This window comes from Lissotriton helveticus, chromosome 2_1, assembly GCF_964261635.1.
Source record: "Lissotriton helveticus chromosome 2_1, aLisHel1.1, whole genome shotgun sequence".
NCBI classification, from domain to species: Eukaryota; Metazoa; Chordata; class Amphibia; order Caudata; family Salamandridae; genus Lissotriton; species Lissotriton helveticus.
Genome location: NC_136059.1, coordinates 478,956,076 through 478,972,815, shown reverse-complemented (window position 1 = coordinate 478,972,815; position 16,740 = coordinate 478,956,076). Strand labels below are relative to the sequence as shown.

The following is a 16,740-nucleotide window of genomic DNA, read 5'->3' as shown; positions in this document are numbered from 1 at the left end:
AATCTTAGAAAGTCACTGAAAAAACCAAAGGTTACAGGGACCTTATAGTTAGGAAATAGACTTTTAAAAATCCATAGAAATTCATTGAAAGAACCAAAGGTTATAGAGACGTTATAGTTGGGTTTGAGTTTCACTCGTACAAAGCCAGAGAAATTAAGCAGTTCTAGTTCGCGGAACTAACTATAACCTACACCTCAGCAATGCACTGCTAATGACCTCACATATTACTTTACTCATGACATGGTCAGTGACATCACTGATGACATCATCCACAGAATCTGACACACCCACTCACACCCCAATGAAACCTCTCATACATCCACTCCAACTTCCAGACTGCCATTCAAAACTATTGACACCCATACTAGTACTTACACACCATCTCACTGATTCATAGGTCTACACACACACACACGCACACATCCACTCATACAGCTACTCGTACACCAACTCACTGATACAGCCACTGATCTATCACTCATACACCGATAGAGCCACTCATACACTGTCACCCATAGAGCTTGTCACAGACCTACCTACTCATTCACCCAATTCAATCACACAGCCACTTACTCACCTATACAGTTATATACACACACACTTATTCATACAGATACTAACACATACTCACTCATACTGTCAGTGCTACTGTAATGGAAGTATAGTGGACAGTTCATTTTGCACCAAATATTGATTTGTAATACACGTTGCAATTGCTTTTAGTGAGTGACTTCATTAAAACACTTCTGTTATCATTGATGAACGAGAAGTTCCTTCTGTAGCGCAAAAGCAAGGTAAGTGGTTTAGTATCTTTGCTGTACATGGTTTTCAAAGATAATTCTTTGATTAGAACAACCATGCTTCTCTCTAGTCCAGAGAATAAGTCTTTGACATTGGACAACTGTCCTTCTTATTTTTTAAGATATCAGAGCGCTTTACAGGAGCACCAGTTTCGTTACAGATGGACACATTCATTTTTGTTAGGCACGGAAGATTAAGTCATTTGCCCATAATCACAGGATTTTGAGTGTCATGGCCGAGACTCGAACCCCGTTCCCCAGCTTCGCGGTTGACCGCTCTAACGGTAAGGCTACATCCTCTCCTTGATGTGTGAGAAGAGGATGTAGCTTGTTGTATGCCCAGGGTTTCTTGAATTTAGGTCATGGGAGCAAAAGGTTATGTAGATGATAAGTGGTCTGTAATGTTCTGCACAAGCTGACTTGAAAAGAGACAAAACAATGGTAAGTCCAGGATGTTGGATGAGGATCAGATATCCTCCACAATCCAACTAAGGCAATGATGAGCTCTAGTGTGACCTTTTTGGTCATCAACATATCAGTTTGTCTCTCAGTAAAGCATTTCAGGGACTTGTAAAATTGCCTGTCGGTTCCCCCTGTCAACTGATCTAAAAATGTTATATGTTCAAATCTGGGGGCTGAAAGCTTAATAAGAAGTGTAGTATGGATTTGGGTGCTGCATAGCAACAACATGTTAGCAGCTCCGATCAACCAGAACTCCTAAATATGGTCATGCACACAATTCAGATTATACTTTAAGATCATTTCCACCCCGCCTTGCCTACACCAGCATCGGGCTGAATACAATGGATAATCTTGTGACAGTCTGGTAAAACTGTATGAAATTCTGGACCAGAGCCGTCATGGAGCCAGGTCTTTGGTAAAATGTCGAGAGCAGATTTAATATTTCATATGGTGTGCCAAGTGTGATCTATGGTTCAAAAGTGGACCAGGCAGGTTCAAACTACAATTTTAAACTGTAACAACCACAAGCAAAGACACTAATCACAGAAAGGGAAAATCGTTTAAAAAAAACTTTTGTTTTGGGAAGAGACAGCACTAGTCTGTCTCCTTACCACTTCCTGGACTCTGCTCACTGCAGTCTGGGGCACATTCTCTCTAGCTAATACTGCCTCCTTGGATAACTTCGAAATGAGATATTGACCAGATGTTTTAAGTGATCACACACTACTTGCACACTTGGCTTGGTTGTGAACTTTTTTCTATTTGTTTTACAAAGTCTATCATCTTTTTAGTATTGCTAATTCATGTGTCTTCTTACTAAAGAAATCATTTATTATAATATTTAAGAAATAGCCCGAGGGGATCGAAAGAAAAGCTCAGCTTCTGCATAGAAGTGTGTTTTGCAATTAATCGGTTTTGTGCGTAGATTGGAAAATGTAACCTTCTATGCTAGCTATCGGTAGCCCATAAACACTTGCCATCTAAATGTCGGGTTCAATGGAAACTGTCCTGTCGATTTTCAGAAATGTCTGTCTTGTGATGTTGTTTGAATGACGAAGGAAAATAATGTTACTTGGGTGTATGAAGCAGATGACCAGATATAAATTGTCTTGCTCTACTAATTTGACCCAATATGCACAATCCTTTCCTGTGTTAAAGATATCCACATGAATAATTAATATAGTCCGTCTTAATGACAGTCATTTACATAACATGTAGTTGATCCTGATTTTGTGTCATGGGTTAGCCCCTGTAGGGCCAACGTTTGATAATCTTGTAATAGGAGTGCACATTTTGGGTATTTTGAAATATGCCTGTAATCCTGGAGGCTTTAATTCTTACCTGTAGGCTTTAATTCATTAAGGTGTTCTTTCACATTTGATGTAGATCAGGAGATGGCATACGTGAGCTGCCCCATGGTGGCAGTGTTCGAATACTTTCTCACAATGTGTTCTTATTTTATTTTTTTCCTGAACAGTTTACAGAAAATCTTGGGACTGGATTCAATGGAAAATGTTTTAGATTCGAAGTTTGTTAATCCTAAACACATAATCTACAACGTTTACAACACCAATAAGCAGGGAGTTGTCATTTTAAAAGACAAATCAAGTGAGTGGCAATACCGCAATGTTACTTTCTTCACCGCAATAAATGTTATTGAGCACTTTTTGGTTTTATTCATCCAGAAACTGTCTGTAAAATCGTGGACAATGTTAGCAAATGTTTGTTAAGCCAGTTTAATTTTTGTGTTGATATGAACAGCAATTCCTCTTGTATTTTCCTATATTTGTGTACTTGCAACATGTCTTTATTTAATTTGTCAGTTATCTTTTTCAGGCACTTGGAGTAAATCTTCATTATAAATGTATCCAGTACGTTAACAGTGTGTAATTCTTGAGTCTAGTCTCATGTACATTTATGCCTCACAGTAACTGGTTATAGAGCACCCACAATGAAGCAATGATCTGTGTCAATCACAAACAGTTCAGTAGTGATGTGGTGCGCTGCAATGTAGCTGTATCAGAAATTATTGACATGCTTCATAACGTTTATTCTGTAATTTACACTTTTGACAATGCAAGAGTCTGTCATCGATCTGCCATTTGATAGCTCCAGGTTGTTTGGAAAGAAGGCTGACATGGTGCTGGAACAACTCAGTCAGCCATTACATGTTCCCCTTGGTCTATTCACACCAGGGAAACAATTTTCTCACTAGGTCAGGAAATTCACAGGCTACTCGGTCTATTTTATAGACCAGACCAACCATTGTAGTCTGTTGTACAGAAGGCGACACAATTCTTTTGCAGTCGTGGGCATGGCACAATTTGTACTACTCAGCAGGGACAGCATTCTCCTAACTCCTGCTGCTGTTGCCTGTAAGTCCCTTAGTTTATAGTCTGCGACCTTTACTGGATCTCATATGTCCTTTCTGGCTAGAGCTTCATCACGTTGGACCGATGGGTCTTGCAAATGGTCCAAATCAGTTATACCTTACTTCTTACTTTTACCGAAAAGCATCTTCCACAGAACATAGGAATGCATTTCAGAACACCACTCTGGACTTTTAATGCAGGAGGTCAGTCATTGGCTTTCCCAATGTGCCATTGAGTGAGTATCTGTGAGGAACTGAGTTGTTGGCTAAGAGGACATAAGCCCTTCTCAGGCAACAGCCATCATCCTTTTCAGTGTGACCCACCAAAGTCACTACAATAATCTGTGCTTAATCCTCTGGTAGCTTGCACAAAAACAGTCCAGCTTAACTAAGAGGCAAAGTATGCAGCACACAAACCTTAATAAGGTAAAACACAACACAAGCAAAAATCGACAAATTTTGAAAAAACAGAGGACAAATTAATACCTAAAATGAGACCCAAAAGACTTCATTCCAATCACTAGAACTGGAGATATTGGATTTAAAAAATGTAGATATAAATAGAGCCAAAAGGTTCAAAGCACCAACTCTGGGTATCTGGTAGCACTGGACTGGGACAAAGTCACAAGTTCAGGCTGAACGTGATGGAAAGCAGGCCTGGCACAGGACCAAGTTTGGCTCACTGAGGAATGTACCTTATGACTTAAATGCACGGTCTGCACAGTGTTACTTTGCATTGCACTGCATTTGTTCCAATGAGCTGTGTGATGGGGTTTGAAATACTCAGAAAAGATTCCAATGAGGCTGCCAACCGTGTGACGAGGCCTTATGGGGCTTTGAAAAGTATTTATTTTTTAATTATTGCAAACCGCAACTCGTCCATAGTCCCCTCCAAAAACAAAAAAACCTGATTGCGATTTTGGAGGTGCCACTGACAAGTTGCGGTTTGCCATCATTTAAAAAAAAATATTTTTGGAAGATGGTAAGTTAGAACATATTGGAGCGGGAAGCTCTATGCAAGTGTGGTTGGAGCAGGACGACAATTATTTATAGTGTTGGGGTAATACCCATTGTTAAATATCCACTGAAGGGAGGGTTTGAATATTTCGTCCCCATGAACACAGAGTAGAAGGTTTTCATTGGAGAACACTTGTAGGCACTGCGGTAGGCAAACATCTGGTGCATATTTAGGTAGCAGGATAGAAACTACACCAATACATATTATTGTGGATAATATCCCAAATATTTCCCATTGAGGAGAAGCGAATTAGTTGACTATAACATCACTGGCTGAGATCATAAGACAAAATATTGGGCAAGTAATATTGAACTCGTCTTAAAGAAGGTGGCGGCTGTTTGTAGTGTCCAATGAAATGACTTGACTCCTTTTTAAAGGCAAGATCTGCAATGCACTGGGAATTTATATATTATTCAATTAATATAATATCCAATTAATTTATGGAGACCTGGTGGCAAAAGCAGATGTGTTGGTCTATGAACAAATTGTATTGTCTCAGATATAATCTCACACATATATATGTGTGTGTGTGTGTGTGTGTATGTATGTATAAATATATATATATATTGTATTTTTTAATGTGTAATTATACATATGAAATTTTAAATCTTAAAAAATTTGTTTATATGAAAAAATTAAAGCCATATATATTTTTATGAATGTGATTGGGTTATATTTGGTGTATATATAATGTGAGTATTTATGTGAGCGGACTACCTAGGGGAATATACTCTTTTTTTTGCTCATAAGAGTGATGGCAGTATTTGCTTCCCATCCTCAGAGGTATAGTGTGCACTTGTTCTTTTACCATGGATCACTGGCTACTGAAGGCGGGCTCGACGGAGTCAGTCGTATACTACTGCTCTGTAGGGGGAATATTATGTCTTGAACGGAAGAGCTGAGTCCTGTACGCCTTTCGTCTGCTATTTCTCCTGCCTTGGTTTTTGAAGAAGATCAAGACAGACCCAGTTAAGTCTCTCATCGCTTCTGATTGGACCTGGAGAGGGTGGTACCCAATGCTCCTGGGCCTTAGGATATGTTTTCTAACATCCAATCTCCGTAACACATTAGGGTTGTCCATCCGAGTCTCCACAACTTAGACTTCCTTGCGTGGAGATGGGGCGGAGGCATCTGAATACATTTAATTTACTGACCAATGTGGTTGCCATTCTTGCAGCCAATGACCTTTCAATTCAGTCCGTGTGTACTGAGTGCAGGGACAAGTTTGTCACTTGGTATGGTACCCAAAACCCTTACAAGCTAAACAATCTGATGTCCTTTTGTTAGTTCTTTAGTTAGCCCAACAACAACTTTTCCATGACACATTTTCAGTCCTTTCAGCCTTCTGGTATGTTTACCTGAACAAACCTTGCTGTTTAAAGGACAAGAAGTGTTGCATTTTCTAAAAAGTTTGACACACCTTCCAAGCCGTTTTTGATGCCTTGGTGGCACCATAATCCGGGCTTAATATTTTGTATGTGCATGCAATTTGAGTCAATGCATAGATGTACCTTGAGACTTGACTTTTTAAAGCATCTTCCTCCTTGCCATCGCATCAGCACACTGCGTCAGTGAATTGTGGGGGCTGTCATACAAATGGCCATACGCTATCTTTTTCCTAGACAGATTGGTGTTGAGAACACGAAAAGCATTCCTTCTGAAAATCATGACACTCTTTCACATTGGCCAATTGATCACTCTGCCAGCATTGTTTGCTCTGCTTCATTGCTGGAAGGAGGATGAGAGGTTCCATTTTCTCTACCACAAGACCGCTCTTAACTTTTATATCAACCGCACAAAGGTTTATTGGGCAGAACCGCTCCTTGTGGGATTTTCCAGATGTGAAAAAATGCAAGGCAGTGAAATAGAGGATGTTATAGTGAATAGATTTCTGCATCTAAATCTGCTATGCATAGGCTAAGAAGCCGTCTCCTGAATGCCTAAATGCACATTCCCCCAGGGTAAGGGCTTTGACAATGGCATTGGCAAGAGGAGTACCTGTTCTAGGCCTTGAAAACCAGCTTAGACGGAATGTCAATTCTCTTGCTTAGCTCTGCAGGAATTGTTTTGGTCTGAGTCTACTCCCCAGACCCTGCACCTTTGACAGCTACTGCTGTGGCAGTGGTCTCCAACCATTTTTAGGTCTCGGCTAGCGTTGCTGGCGCAGTCTCGCTGGCGAGATTTTATGTTTCTAGTAGTGGGGCTTAAACCTGCCCCTCTTCTCCATTGGCTGGCTTCCTAAACGGCGGCCAGCCATTGGAGAAGAGGTTTGTCTTTCAATTTAAGCCCCGTCTTTTTCGGTTTGGATGGCGTGTTTTTTCAGTCCTTTCTCTCTGTGACGTCCTCGGTCCAAAACACGCCCCCAAACCTGAAAAGGACGGGGCTTAGTGACTGAGAAATGGCGAGCACTTGTTTAAAGGATGATTGCTTTTGTTTACATTTCATTTCTCTTGACGGATCGTGCAACTGGAAACTTATGGAGGGGTCCGACATTGTGTCGATTGCTTATTATGATGGTACTTAATACGTGTGCGACTCATTGTCATAAACACTGCCACGGAGTGCCGTACACTAAATAGCTGTTTGTTGGTTTTCCATTAGGACTGTCTGCTGTCGCGGGTCTCGGTTCAGCCCTTCCACGCTTACCTATCCAGCACCTGTGGCAGGGAGACGCTGGTGGTCTGGTCCGACATGGCTCGCCAAGGCTCCAGTGGAGGCCAGCTGGGGTCACGCACTTCACTGCCCACTAAAGGCCTCTGCGTAGCCTTCCTATGTCCTTACACCCTCGCAGCCAACAGGTCTCAGCTCCCTGAAGCCGTTACAAAAGCTGCTAACACCCACTGCCTCGGAGAGCGGCGGCCCCTGCAAAGAGCTCTGGCTTCGCCTGCTCCGTCTGTGAGGTATAGCAGAGTCAGAGGGGATCCCACTGGGTACTGACTGGAGGAAGCGGCAGTCATGCGCTGACATCAAATTGCGACTGAGTGTGCGCGCGCTGTCTCCCAACAGGAGACTGCTGTTGCGCACTGAGAATTCCTCCGCACCATTGTCTCTGCTTAGAAGACCGAGATGGGGTAGTACCAGTTGCAACAGCAACTGGAGGCGCACGCAGGGCCACCGATTTCGGTGACGTCTTTCCAAAATGTAGGTTTCTTTTGCTTTACGTTCGCTCCCCATAACTGTAATTTGGAGTTTATTTGTGTAATTTTTTACACGAAACAGACGATTTACCGTACCACTGCCTCTTTCACTCTACACCAGGGGTCTTCAAACTGTGGAGCGCGACCCCCAGGGGGGGCGTAGAGTAATACAAAGGGGGTCACGCACTCCCAGTCACACTTCTGCACAGGCCCATCGAACTTTAATGGCTTCAGCCCCCCTGCAGTCTTATCTCCGACACTCCAGAGTTTTTGACAGGTCGTTAAAGACCATTTGCATATTTACTTGCCTTTCTAATGCTTACGAAGGCTTAGTTTTTTTTTCTGGTTCCAGCACTCCGAGCCCCCACTCTGCATATTCCTTACATTAAAAACAGTTCTATGAAACACAGCTGTGAATAAAACTCCAGGAAGTTCAGAATGTCACACTTCAACAACAAATTAAATTTACCAAGAACAAAAAAATCGTTTAACGCCCTAGCGCTCAGAAGTGACAGAAGGGTGGAATAGAGCTGTACAAATAAGTGAATAAATGTTCATACAGACTTCAAGTCTCGTGAGCAAATCAAGGAGGGATTGCACAACCTTTCCTTCATCTGAGGTCATTAAAGAGAGAGCCATTTAGCAGGGATCGTGTGCAGTAACTCTTATTTTACATGGTGTTTATTGATAGTGCTTGTCTGAAAACAGCACATAAGCAAGTTGTCCCTTAAAGAAACAATTTATCTGTGTATTTGTAAAGCACCAATATCCCACCTTTCATCTAATTTCCAGGGCTTCATATTTCTTAAAAGGTTTTATTCTGTACACAAAGTGTTTTCCACTTTTGGCAATTTCTATTATAAGAATAATTTATCGTATAAAAACATTATATGCAAGTCCCATTGCATCTCGGCACTCCAACTTGTGAGAATTTGGTCCGGTGGATGTGCTGGAGTTGTACAAATTTTAAAGCACTGAGTATGTAGGCTTAGGGAACCGTTTGTTAACCTGCGGCATTGGCAGAGCAATGAGTCCATGCTTTTTGCCCACTCCTGCTCTGGGACCAAAACTTGTTGTGCTGCCTGGACCAGAGCTGGAGTTTGATGAATATGCAGATTTAGTTATAGATTCTTGGTGGAGCGAAGCAAAGGAGGGTGCTAGTTCCATAACTGTGCGGCCTGCACCAAAGCAGTGAGACAGACAATTCATGCCTTCCTGAATTAGGGTACAATAAGCAGAGTGGCACAGGCCGGGAGGAGCATACCGGTCTGACCCGTAAGCTCCGTGAGGAGAGATGAGAGGATGAGAGAGTACGGCAAAGGAGAGTATTCGATTGAAGAGGTCAGAGATGAGGAGAAATGTGAAGTGCGGACACGCAAGAAGTGAGTGTGAGCGCAAGGTGAGGGCTACTGTTAAAGCGTGAGAGAAGATACCCGAGAGATGATCTGTGACCTAAAAAGATAATTTGATGCAACATGGGTGAGAGACAGCAGTGATAGGGGATGAGAGGGATTACTGGGTTGGGTGCTCAGCAGTGATTAATTTGTAATAAAAAATGTGCCAGGTCCCTCACCAGTAGGTCACTGCAACTTTAACCACCAACCCATTGCCTGGCCTGCGCGGCCACTGACCATACCTATGCAACTACCAACCATAACACTTGTACAAGTGTGACTATTCAGACTATTGCAAGCCCCTAAAGCTATAAGAATGGCATGGGTGTCAGGAGTTTATTGTTTTTAATGTATATTGAATTAATAAACCGCTGTTCTGCTCATCTCTATATTACACAGACAGAGCAGAGCCACCATGTGGAAGTCTGTCATAGTGCCAGTGCGCACAGTTAGGTGCCAGTATGGACCACCGGAAACCACCTGCTCAAATTAGGCACTGGTGCTGAGGTAACAGGGGATAGGGACGTTGGTTCAAGAAGGTGTGGAAGAACAAAGGGAAGATGTGAAAGATGAATGGGGGACTGGAGAGTTGTAAGATACAAACAGACAAAATTTTGAATTAAAAGACTTGAGGTGAATGGGAAGTGCTGAGGAGCACAAGAGGTGACGGGGCTAGAGAGGCAATGTGATAAATGCGAGAGTCTGTTAGAGATGAGGGCAGTGAAAATACAGAATGGCAAGGGGTGATTAAAGGTGAAGTGAGAGGTTGCATGGGGAGAGTTCAGAAGTTGTAAAAAGGGGTGAAAGAAAATGGCCTGCTAAGTGAGAGAGGGATCCAGGGTTGGGAGACGAGAGAAGAGAGGGATGGAAGGGAGGGGGTGAGAGGAAAGCAGCATTGGTAAACCGCTTAACTCTGCACAAGACCGCCAGGGTTACCCCTGCTGCTCATGGCCAAGGCCAGGTGAGCTTCTAATGTAGCAGCATGTATTCCTGCAGAGTGGAGTGCCCTTCACAAAGGTTGATTAGATCTCTTTCTGATGTTAATTGCTGTATTTTGGTTATAAACTGGTACTGATGTGGTGAAATCGTTCCTCAGTGTTACTGTGTGTAAACAATGTCAAAATAATGAAGCAATGATATCCCAAAATACGCAGAATAACATAATATTATTTACGTTTTCTTCCCACACAATTTAGTCAAACCTGTCGCGTAATTTGGTCCTCACCTGCCTAATAATTCCAGTAGCCCGGCCTACAGGTTTAGACATTTTTGTCAGGAGGGGGTCCTCGCACCTGAAAATGTTGAAAGGGGGTCTCGGCATCCAAAGGTTTGAAGACCTCTGCTCTACGCTCTGTTGGGGCTGCCCTCTATAAACACCCACGACTACGCCCGTTGTTGGGAACGCCCAACACCACATTTCACCTTAACCCAGATGAAACCGACAGCACAAGAGTAATTAATACAGAACACAAACATGAAAGAGTTCCAAACTTTCCTAACACTCAAAGTCCTTTTACTTCTGGGACGGGACTGGATCAGGTCTCAAAGTGATTCTCTGAGTCGCACCTATCAGGTTAGGGGATTCCGTTGCAGGTGAAGACAGAGTTTTGATTCACAGCGCACGCTATTGAACGGTCTGCCTGGATTCCTTCCCGCTGTTCTTATTCGGGTGGCTCTTCTCCCCTTACAATATGCCTCTGTCGGATACTTTCGTCAAAACCTTCTTCCACCTCTTTCTCTTGACCCATCTCTTTGTCAGGTATCCGTACTCCAAAACTTCGTAAAGAACAATATATTCCTTGTAATCTTTTGAGTTATTTTCCTGGCTGATACCATGGTGCCTTGAATCTGGTTACTCTCCGAGGTGTAGGGGCTTGGATCACAGCACAAGCCATTGAGCGGTCAGCCTGGATTCATTCTTTCTGTTCTGACTAGGGTTACTCTTCTCCTCTTACTATGCCTCTGTCACATTTTCTTTAAAAAACATCTTCCACCTCTTTCTCTCGACCCATCTCTTCAGGAGGTCTTTGTCCGGTATCCATACTCCAAAACTTCTTAAAGGAATATTCCTTGTAATCATTTGAGTTCCTTTCCTGGCAGATATTATGGTGCCTCGAACTCTGGTAACTCCAAGGTGTTGGTTTCAAAGGGAACGCACCTTGCTCCCAGATATCTGTATTTTACGGGGGCAAGATCGTCTCAGTGCAGTTGTCTACTTCTGGCCCTTCTCCGTTTGCCCCACTCCCCAGGCGAAAGCTGCCTCAGGAGTCAACTGTAGCATGTGTCACCATGAAACATAGACACCGTGTGTGTGTGTGTGGGTGTGTGTAGCTATGTGTGTGTGTGTGTGGAGCTATGTGTGTGTGTGTGGCTCTGTGTGTGTGTGTGGCTCTGTGTGTGTGGCTCTGTGTGTGGCTCTGTGTGTGTGTGTGTGGCTCTGTGTGTGTGTGTGTGTGTGGCTCTGTCTGTGTGTGTGTGTGGCTCTGTCTGTGTGTGGGGGGGCTCTGTGTGTGTGTGTGTGTGGGCTCTGTGTGTGTGTGGGCTCTGTGTGTGTGTGGGCTCTGTGTGTGGGTGGGCTCTGTCTGTGTGTGGGGGCCTCTGTCTGTGTGTGGGGGCCTCTGTCTGTCTGTATGTGTGGCTCTGTGTGGGTGGGGGGCTCTGTCTGTGTGTGGTGGGGGGCTCTGTGTGGGGGACTCTGTGTGTGGGGCTCTGTCTGTGTGGGGGGGCCTCTGTCTGTGTGGGGGGCCTCTGTCTGTGTGGGTGGGGCTGTCTCGTGTGGGGGGCTCTGTGTGGGTGGCTCTGTGTGTGTGTGTGTGTGTGTGTGTGTGTGGCTCTGTGTGGCTCTGTGTGTGTGTGTGTGTGTGTGTGTGTGTGTGTGGCTCTCTGTGTGTGTGTGTGTGTGTGTGGCTCTATGTGTGTGTGTGGCTCTATGTGTGTGTGTGGCTCTCTGTGTGTGTGTGTGTGTGTGGCTCTGTGTGTGGCTGTGTGTGTAACTCTGTGTGTGGCTGTGTGTGTGGCTGTGTGTGTGTGCGGCTCTCTGTGTGGGTGCAAATGCAATAGGTGTCGCATTTGCGAGAGATTAAGCTATTGGCATTGTAAATGACAATGCCATTTATTTATATCTTTAAAAAAAAAATGAATGAGCAATGCCAATAGCTCTAACTTTAACCAAGACGAGACCATTGCATTGTAAATGCTTGTTGTAATATGAGCTACGTATATTAATGAAAATGATCCTGAGCTACTAATGGTAGTGTTATAATAGTGACCACATCCGGCAACATTACGTGTGTGGCCACAGTATCCACCAGAAACATTGTTACCGAAAGTAATTGACTTTTTTTTTGTGGTATCTCTGCAAACATTTCAGCTCAGTGTTGTGCTACCTTTATGATAGTCTTGGGTTTAGTGTCAACACTTCTGCATTTACACCAATCATTGTTTCTTTTATATATTGAGAAGTTTTATTTATTCAAAAACGTCTTAGCAGCTTAACGAGTTATTTTTCTAGGGCTCCAATTCCCATATCTTTCTCGGATGAATATTTTTGATTCCTCACTTTTCAAGAATTTTAAATGCAGACAAGTATTTAATTTATTCGCCTGTTTGCTAATGTTTATTTTCTTTACACAGTAGTAGCTTTCAATTGATATGAACATCAAGGAATTCTCTAAATTGATTATTATTTACTACTTGCAATTACTGATTTATTTCACAGTGTGGTTGATGAATGGACTGCCCAAGCACATGAAAGACGGTGTTCTGTATCTATAAGAAAGAATAATTTAATATACAGAAGATAGTTCATGAAATAATCAAACATTTGTTCCATTCTTATCGAAATGTATAATTTAGTAAAATGACTTTTCCAAATGAGTCGACCTGTGTTTCCTAATTTGGTGGCTGAACTAGATTGAAAAGTAACACATCAAGGTCTTTCAATAACATTATTGGCTGCATGTTTCCTGAGAAAAAACTAGGCATTTTCTTTATTGTAAGGCAAAAATGTTTTCCTGCTGCAGAGGCTGTCCAATCATCTGACCCTAAGGCATGTAATATTTTCAAGCGCCATGAGCCTTATCTGAGCAAAACGATTTTTTTTTGTCTCCTGCGTGCACTTCTACAACTGCTTCAAACTTCAGTCATTGGCGTTGCATTACATTTCTTGTCCAAAATATCCTCCATAAGAAATGCATTACATATTGCTCATCGCCCTCTCAAACCACATACACCCTACCATTACTCTTACTCCCAGCTAGACAGTTTTCTTGCCCCCTTTCCCCCCTAGAACTATTCGATATCTAATCAATCCATTGTGCAGAACTCTAGGACATATCTTCCACAGATAATGACTTTAGCATCATCATTTAGGGTGGAGCCTGGCTGGGCAATGTGAATTAAAGACAAGAAACTGAACACAACAAATTATTATTTTTCATTCAATGGTTGAAGTTATTATGCGTTGTTGATAGTTGTGGGTGCTGAGGATTGTTAGCTACTTTGGGAACGGCCTTGGGGTCAAAGATTGGCCGGTTTAGGGTGATTCCCGTCCCCTTGAGCACCGCTGATGTTTACAGCATACATTACAGGAAGTGTACATAATTTTATGAGTTCCTGGTGCATCCTAGGACAAATAACACCCCAGTAGGACATTTAATACATTTAAGACCTTTAATACGGCAAGAAAGCACTTCTTGCACCACAGCAGTCCTTCTTCCTGGCAGAGTATGCACAGGTCCAGAAGTTTACTTAAGTGGTGGTGTCTGAAGTCCAGTTCTTCTACCCAGTGGTACCTTTGAAGTAGGAGAGACTTCAAAGAAATGCCTTTGAAGTGCATAGATGCCCTACCTTTCTGCCCTGGTTCCAGACTCACGACAGAGGGTATTCAGCCATTTGTGTGGGGACAGGACACAGCCTATTCCATCTTCTAAGGATGGCCCATCCAGTCACACTGAAGCTCCCGTTGTGCGGGGCTGTCTAGGGGGAATACACAAAGGCCAGCTATCATTCACCGCAGACAATTGGAGACTGGTAGAAGGCCTCACAATGGTGAAAGTGTAGTTAGATGCAGATTTCGCCCACTGTGTTCAATACAGGAAATCACACACATTTCAGTACGTGCTCATAATATTAAAGCCTACCCCCAACACCAGTTCCTGAAGGGTCTCTTCTGCAGCAGGTTACCTGTTCGTTGCACCGGGCTGAGCTGCACGGTAATTGCACACACTCAGCCTGCATATGTGCACATACATATCAATACTTGTTCATGTACATCCAGCCCAGAGCCTGTTACTCTAGCTGCTCAGCAGCAGACCTTATGTTAAAAGGCAGACAATGGTTGTCACATCCAATACTTTATGACCGAGTCTACAGTTAGTGGCAACTTTGGTAGCGAGACTCACAGCAGAAGTCAATAAATATGGTATCTAAAAAGTGGAAAATCCAGAGGTATTAAATGCGTGGAACACGTTTCTCCCAAACATAATGTATTTCTATACTTTTTTTTTAATTCATTGTCACAGACGTCTGTGTTTGTTGTGCTTGCCATACCCTCAACCACTCGATGGATCTTTGCACAATAATTCACTCTTTGACAAAAGTGAAAACCTTAAGTCATCAACCTGGTTTATTCTGTTTACATCCTATTGCCTTCCCGCAGGCATGTAATAGCATCCCGTTCGGCAGGAAATGTACTTTGGAACTTTATTATGTGCCACAAGTCCTTCATAACTAGCCTGGAAAATTGGGAGGATCAGCCAGCACACTGATCACATGCAAGCAGAACTATTACAACAGCTTGCAAATTGTAGTTCAAATATATACATGCTGAATTTTGCTGTCCCTTTGTTATACAGTTTTCACGGCTGTGTGCTAAACCCGAGGCACAGTAGAGCTGCTAACCCATAGTCAATTGTGATTCAGCATCACACAACTTGCTTATGCTGCCATGCTTGCACCTGCAATATACGCGCAGCCAAACTTCAGTATTTCATAATGTATATGACTCCTCTTTTGAAATTCTGTATCCATTTCTCGATCAATATACCGATATACTGTTGTTTGATGTCTGTGTACGCTACTTCTTTTGGAAGTGGCCATCTACTCTCTGTCACAATTGACTCACCAGTGAGAATGGGAGGTTACATTTCATAACTTTTATTTTGTTGCTTCATTAATTTAAGGTTGATCAGGATTATGGTGATATAGAGAGTTGTCATTTTAAGGGAGTTGGGAATTAGAAGCATCTGAGAATAAAACATATTATAGTTAAGAATTACATGAAAATGTATTTGTTGAAAAAAATGTATATCTGAAATTTAAAATGTGACGTATGTATTTTGAATTCATGAAATAACAGAATGAGATTTCTAATTTTTTTTTATGTGCCCCCCGCCCCCATCCCCCTGACCCCACCTCCCCCGCCACTACTGTCAGTTGTTCCAATTGGTGCACTTCAACTGAATTTTGTGTACTGCAGTTATCTAATTGAGAGCTGGCTTTTTTGATAATTAATGAACAATTGATACCTGTGATACGTTGAACAAATGGAGATATCCCAAGTTCTAACAATACATGTTTTCTTATTCATAGAGGAGCTCCCTCATTGGGTACTGTCAGCGATGCAGTGCTTGGCAAACTGTGAGTATCTGCTAGTCATGCTTGCTTTAACAATGCGTGTGGGTTATAAACATCATGTATATGACTCGGCTTGATAATTCTTGAGTATGTTGGGCTGTTGTGTGGGTGTTTTAGAGGGTGAATTTTCCTTTACTGGCAGGGGTGGGACTGCTCGGGTTGAAGCTGCAGTGCTGTTTGCTGAGGCACATGCGATTGCGATATGGCTTTGAGGTTTTAACAGAAGGGCACTAACCCTCATTCCTCTTCCAGGGTAGTTGATCTTTTATTATTTTATTATTTATCATTTGTTAGGCGCAGCAAATCATCCCTGAAGGAATCTTTCGGTGCCCTAGCAGTAGATAACATTTTGCAAAGCAATGCCAAGGTTAAAGATTGAGCAGCCAGGTTTTCATACGTTTTCTAAAATGAGTTCGATCGGAGCAAGAACACATGTAAATTGCCAGCTAATTCCAGAGGTGGGGAGCTAAGAAAGAAAATGAGCTACCGCCAAGTCTAGTTTTATGAGTACGTTTGGGACACAACAATAGCTGTTCACCATATCTAAGCTGTCGGGCTGGAATATAAGGCTGTAATTTACTTTTCAAATAGCATGGTTCTCTTCCCTGCAAGGTTTTAAAAACCTTACAAAGGAGTTTGAAAAGTGGCCCTTTTTTACGGGCAGCCACTGAAGGAGGCGCAGTAAGGGTTTGGATGGGGAACGCAGAGCAAAATTGAGTGTGAGGCACGTCGCTGTGTTCTGCACCACCTGAAGCCTGGAAAAGAGGCCTTTTTTCATAACGACTATTGGGAATTATCTTTAGTCAAGACGGCTCACTATCAAAGCCTCGATCAAGGTCTTCCTAACATGTAAAGGGGCCCAATGAAACACCTTCCTAAGCATGCGCATCAGGCCTAAACATGTACCCGAAATAGTTTTAAC

The 16,740-nt window shown here is 42.7% G+C and overlaps 1 protein-coding gene across 2 annotated transcripts in view; it reads left to right on the top strand.

The window, feature by feature from the left end:
* DEPDC1B (DEP domain containing 1B) overlaps positions 1 to 16,740 on the top strand; it is a 330,019-nt gene that overhangs the window by 131,960 nt on the left and 181,319 nt on the right. For both annotated transcript variants that reach the window (XM_078675128.1, XM_078675129.1), the window contains 2 exons: positions 2,740 to 2,870; positions 15,774 to 15,821. In XM_078675128.1, the coding sequence (XP_078531254.1) occupies positions 2,740 to 2,870; positions 15,774 to 15,821 (179 nt within the window). The remainder of the gene's footprint in view (positions 1 to 2,739; positions 2,871 to 15,773; positions 15,822 to 16,740) is intronic.